The following is a 6,259-nucleotide window of genomic DNA, read 5'->3' on the forward strand; positions in this document are numbered from 1 at the left end:
AAAATGAGATGACGAAGAATATGTTTGTGGTCTTAGCTTCAACTCACACACAATGTCCATTGAATTAATATAGAGAAGAATATAAATATATACAGAATCCCAGAAAGAAAAATGTCATTATATCCAATAGCAAAATCATTTCTCAACTTTTCTTGATTGTTCAATGAATTGAATGTGTGTGTGCATGTGATGCTGCATAGTATCGAAATAAATCCAAAAATAATGACATAATAAGGGGCCATCAAACCATGGGAAGAGACATTTTTTTATTACATCGTCACCCATGTTATTTTCTTGGTCCCACCTTACGCGTTTATTAATTTTCATTTTATTTTCGTGGGTCCATTAAATCCCAACATTAATCTCCTAGCTTCTATTATTTTGTATCTAATTTCTTTGTTGACCTCTAATTTATGTTTCTTGTTTATAGCTGTAATCCAAGATTGAGACAATAGCTCTTTATTATTATTATTATTATTTGAATATCTAATCCAATTCTTTATATGCTTCTTGTTCCTTCCCCAACTTTTTCCCCCAAACTGAAGCCTTAAAATGGCAAAAATCTAAAAGCTTTAACGGTAATTATGCCAACCTTATATAGTTCTTAAGATATCATATAATCTTATGATCCAGAAATGTTATTTTTTAGTGTTCATCAGATTTACTATTTCTACAAATATCATTACCCGTAGACAAAAATGATTACTTTTATTATATACTTTATCATTATTAAGGAATCTAATATTGTGAGTAAAATAATATATAATTTGAGTTGACACTTAGATTTAAAAGAAAGAGGAGAAAAAAGTTATTGTGTTATGTGGCATTAACAACGGAAAGTGTACACTAATTTAGTCAACATTTTGCCTCCCCATTGGAATTAGTAAAAAAGTGATTGATTAGTGAAAGCCAATATTCTCTTAGATTAACCTAAATCGTTACTATAGAAAAATTAAATCACTACACTATGCTTCGCGTCATGGAATAGTAAATTAATTATGGATTTATACAGTTAATAAGAACTTTAAATGTAATTATTTATGAGAACTATAGAGTAAATATTCGCAAATTAGGGTAAAATTCCATGTAGTTACCATAATGTTGTCCATTGAGGTTGATGACCCAAAAAGAAAAAGGAATCCGAAATGTAAAACTGAGGTTGGAAGTTGGAATCCTTCAAGAAATGAATTAATGTGCGAAGCGAGTGAGACAAAAATCATTCAACAAATGAATTAATGGAGGAAACAGAGATTTCTTAAGAACATGGTAACGTCTCTTCTCATCCGGACAGCTCATGAATTTTATAGTCAGAAGTAGCAACTCTGATGTTGGAATTTGGTTGCAGAATTCCGTATATCACACACTCCCAAAAGTTTTATCCATTTTCCTTTTTTCGGCTATTAGCCTTCCTTTGATTTATTTATAAATGAAATTCAGCTAAAAATTGGAACATATGAATAAAAGTTGCTAATTTTATTTATATTATGTGGGCATATGATATGTTACGCGAGTTTATTAATAATATATTGTGAATATTTCTTTTATTACAAATTGGCTTCAATTGGAATTGAAAATTCAAGATTATACCCAGCTGATAATTTTAGATACTTTTGAATTAATATTCATTTAATGTAATAAACTTGTTTAGGGAAATCTTCATTACCCAAACAGAGAAAGAAAAGAAGAAAAAAATGGAATAACTCCTCTCAACTCATCCTGTCACTGTGCCATCGTCTCAACCCAGCATGGGAGATTCATTCTTGGCACGTGGGGGCAACAGTAAACAGGAGCATGGCCATCCAAGCCTAATTTAATTTTATTATTATATTATTTGTCTTCTCTTATTATGTGGAAGAGGAATGAGCTAAGGTTTCCAGTTTTAGCATGCATGACGTGTCGTCGTATATATTAAAATCAATGGGCGAGCAATGAGGCCTTAGTCCATGCCATGAGCTCATCAACCATGTTACTGCAGAACTGCACCAAAGGACCAAAAACAAAAGCTACATAACTAATACCACTTGCGAAACATCCGCCATTATCTTCATCTCTATTCTTCTTCAAGAAAGACATACCATTCATTTGTTTTATGAAACCAAAAAAGGAAAATATCTTAGCTTAATTAATAAGTTGCTTCTCTAGGTGCATATTGATTCGATTATCGTGAAACGAGATTTGATTTGGAATTGTTAGGTTAATTATTATGGTCTAAGAATCTTTAATCTCTGTATCCCAACTTAGGATTGACTCAATTATATTATGTTTGCACCAAATTCTTACCTTTACACCATTTTCAGAATATAAAAATGAGGGCAACTGTTCATCTTACCAGGCAACAGTATGTACTCCCATTTTTGGGTCATCTAATGATGGCCATCTTGTTCAATCGTTAGCAAGTTTTTTTAATTGTACCCAATACTGTAGCATGTTTCTTTTTCTTTTTTGGTCATCCAGACCAAAGAAATTTTATTTGTCACCAAAATCTTGTGTAAATAATAATATATATATATATATATATAAAAGAGCTACAATGGAGTCATAATCTTCTCTAAAAGAACTCACATGAAGAATCTACAAGACAATGACCTAAGATTTTCTTGAAGAAAGAAAGCTTAACAAAGCAGTAGTTGAATGCTATATGATTTTTTTGTTTTCTTTAGGAAAAACAAAAGCAAATAACATGGTCATGTGAATTGAATTTGGTCGAAAATTTCAGTTCAACAATATTTTTCAAACAATCATAACTTTGGCAATAGGATAGCCAACTGGTAACTAAGTTGTAAAAGAAAAGAATGGAAAGTCCCTCCCAAAGCTCTGAGTGGGACCCAATTGCTTCAATTGGTTGCCAGTTCAAGCCAAGAAAAAGAGACCAGTTGCCCCTATGTCTGTGAACAAACCCAACTACAAAAACCCACCTCTTCCCCACCCTTTTCTTAGCATTGATCACTCTCTCTTGCCTCCATTCCCTCTTCTTTCAGGCATTTTCACAAACACTTTCCTAAAGGAAACGTTTCTTTTTTCACTAACATGGCCAGACCACAACAACGATATCGAGGTGTCCGACAAAGGCATTGGGGTTCCTGGGTATCTGAAATTCGTCATCCTTTATTGTAAGCTCAACCTTCACATGATCCTCCATGATAGTACTGCAGCATGTTTCTTATTTGCGTACTAAACGAAACGTTTTGTATTCTTTTTATTTGCAGGAAGACTAGAATTTGGCTAGGCACATTTGAAACTGCCGAGGATGCGGCGCGAGCCTATGACGAAGCAGCAAGACTCATGTGTGGACCAAGGGCAAGGACCAATTTTCCTTTTAACCCAAATGCATCACAATCATCATCATCAAAACTTCTCTCGGCAACTTTGACAGCCAAGCTCCACAGATGCTACATGGCCTCATTGCAAATGACTAAACAGACGTCACTTCATGAACAACAACAACAAAAGCCACCAACTTCACATGCTAACAGTTTCATCACCACCACCACAACGACCGCCGCCAATGGCATTGTCATTAAAAGTGAGGAATTGGGTACTGCTCGGTTGCCGGAAAAAGATCCTTTGCTAGTTCAAGACACAGAAGCAAATTGGGTTGTCAAGAAAGTTCAGGTTGACAGCACTCAACAGTTTATCACGCCACTTGAAGATCATCACATAGACCAAATGATTGAGGAGTTACTTGATTATGGGTCTCTCGAGCTCTGCTCTACTGTAACATCTCAATCTCTGTAACGTGTAATCCACAAAGTGTCAAGAAACATCCTACCACCTTCATCTAGTAATAGTTCATCTGCCATTGGCACTCATTTGCTAATTTAACCCCAATTTTTAGCAGCTATTTTCGGTGGCTGCTTCAAAGTGTTTTAGGTGTTCTAGATCATTTCGCACCCCTAGAAGTCTGCAAGCACTGAAGTGACTCATTGAAAATGTTTTAATGTACAGTAGAGTATTTCATAATATATTATGTTGTCCTATGCATTTTAATGTTGTATGTCTCAGTTCAAGAGCAATTTAGTGCAAGAAACATAGCGACTTGCTGCTTCTTGAAGGTTACCAGGTTGCTCCAATAAGTACGGAAGGACAATGTAACATTATATTCCCAATATTATAACCTTGAAAACAAGCAATTCTGGTTCTTCCATGTTATTCCCAGGAGAATGAAGATTGATCAAGGTGAAGACCTAAACTTTTCCACTTGTTTATTTAGTGCGACTTTCTACAACAGGGGAGACTATACCGCATTTTCAATTACATATTAAAGACTTATAATATCACTTAAGTGATACTAGAGTCGTCTCTAGAACTGTGAAAATATGAGTTCCGAAACCTGTCAATCCCAAATATGTTGATATGTGAACACTGTAGGTTTGAAAGAAACTTATTTCGGAAAGGCGATCACGAAAAGAACAAAATTTTAGTGGAAAAGGAAAAGGGTTCGATCCACTTCTGTTAAAAGTTAAGGCAAAGGAGATAAAAAGGTTAACGCATTTCTGCGACTGCAGATGGAGAATAGAATTCTTTTTGGCTTTTCTTTTTCTTTTCTTTCGACTAAAATCTTAAAAATTAGAGAGACTTGAGATATTAATTAAAAAATAGAACAATAGCATGTATAGAAACAGAGTAACCAGGATACTTTACAAGGCAGGCTAGACAAAGTTGTTTCCATAGAACGTGAAGATATAGAGCATTTTCGTTGCTTGTCAGAAAGATAAGTGACCAATTTTCAATGGTGTTTGAAAAAACCGTAATCCTTTTTTGAATTTGGGTTCGAAGGAGAGGTTTGTTTTGGGTTTCATTTCAGCTGAGACAGGCTTCTGGTTGGGATTGCTGCTCTTGAAAAAAAAGTGACACTGAATGTGATTGAGTGGCTTGTTTTCTTAATTATTATTGAGGTCCCCTCTCTCTGAGTTTAGTGTGCAGAAAACCACTAGGGTTTCCAAGTAGGGTTTATAGTTACTGATAATTGAGTTCTCCTTGACTCGAATTAGTTACTAATTATTGGGTCTCTATATATGGTTTGGTTAAGCAACTCTGTCGAGTATTGCAGGCATAATTGGTTCCAAACCAAAAATGGATAAACAAAAACATAATACCAGACAGTAACTTAGCATTAAAACACTTAATTTGGACTATTTATTACAAGTTTAGAACTATTTAACTAGTCACATTCATATAGAAGTGAAAAGGCAAAAATGGATAAACAACTCTGTCTATTTTGCCTCCTTAATTGACATTACTTTCACTTGTCTTTGCCATTTTTATCTTCAAACTTCTGCTTGATGTTGATTTTCCTTGTATAGTAATATCCTTTTGCAGCACTTGAGAGCGGTATGCAAGAGTAGGATTATCATTCCTTGATTCTGCATCTCTTTCAGATAAATAAAACAGCTAATTAAGGCAAAACTATAGTGATAAAGATAGCTACACTTAGGAAAAAGTTAGCTGTTAAATTTAGGTATTAAGGATAATTTCAAAAATCTTGTTTAAATCTTATAAATTTTACCATTTCGAGATTAAAAAAAAAAAGAAACAAAAAATATGCAAAAAAAATATGTCTGGTTTGTGGGTGTTGGTGTTCAGTCCTAATCAATGAAACTTCATCATTGTTCACCTGTTTGGAAATTGATTTTGTTCCCCACAACCATCAAAACAATTAAAGTTGTTTAGTCTCATTATATTGTTTTCCTTTTGAATCAGCAAAGTTGATTAAATCATGGCATGTTAGTGAGTTTACCATCATTAAAAGTTTGAACTTTGTGGCATTGAAGGGGGCACTTGATATTTCACCTGAACAACCACTTTCTTTCTCTTATGCCAAGAAATGTTTTTGCATGTTAACCATTTTACTAAGCTCAAAGATTCTCTAATTACGGGGTGTTTAATACTGTCTCTTTTGTGTTAACAGACAATTAATTCTGTGTTTATGGAATAAATCAAGCTTTTACTAATGAACGAACTGATAACTGGATATACAATAGACCTGATGTTGTTTCCGCTCTCCATTATCATTATCTTTTTGGAATTTTTATTAAAAGTCTGGTAATGACTTGATAATAATTGAAACAATAACCTCTTACAATTCTAACCTGTGTTTTCCATGTATCTTATGCTAAAAAACAATTAGTCTTCCAAATTGTTACAACGTTGTTTTCCTCTTCATTTCAAACGTGGGCAAAGCCTTATTCCACTATATTATTTACAGACATGTTAAATTAAATGTTATATTATAAGAAAATAAATTAAATATAACTTTTTC

At 33.7% G+C, this 6,259-nt stretch overlaps 1 protein-coding gene across 1 annotated transcript; it reads left to right on the forward strand.

Annotated features, from left to right (window-relative positions):
- Positions 1 to 2,746: 2,746 nt before the first annotated feature.
- Positions 2,747 to 3,962, forward strand: LOC8274212 (ethylene-responsive transcription factor ERF003). The gene is made up of 2 exons (XM_002515408.4): positions 2,747 to 3,110; positions 3,207 to 3,962. The coding sequence occupies exons 1-2, from the start codon at positions 3,028 to 3,030 to the stop codon at positions 3,733 to 3,735; spliced, it is 612 nt and encodes a 203-aa protein (XP_002515454.1). The 5' UTR covers positions 2,747 to 3,027; the 3' UTR covers positions 3,736 to 3,962.
- The last annotated feature ends 2,297 nt before the right edge of the window (positions 3,963 to 6,259 follow it).

Source organism: Ricinus communis, chromosome 3 (assembly GCF_019578655.1).
Source record: "Ricinus communis isolate WT05 ecotype wild-type chromosome 3, ASM1957865v1, whole genome shotgun sequence".
Taxonomy (NCBI): domain Eukaryota; kingdom Viridiplantae; phylum Streptophyta; class Magnoliopsida; order Malpighiales; family Euphorbiaceae; genus Ricinus; species Ricinus communis.

Coding starts and splice junctions, on each gene's coding strand:
- LOC8274212 (XM_002515408.4), top strand. CDS start 3,028: ATGGCCAGACCACAACAACGATATCGAGGTGTCCGACAAAGGCATTGG. Junction 3,111..3,206: donor GAAATTCGTCATCCTTTATT/GTAAGCTCAACC, acceptor TTTTATTTGCAG/GAAGACTAGAATTTGGCTAG.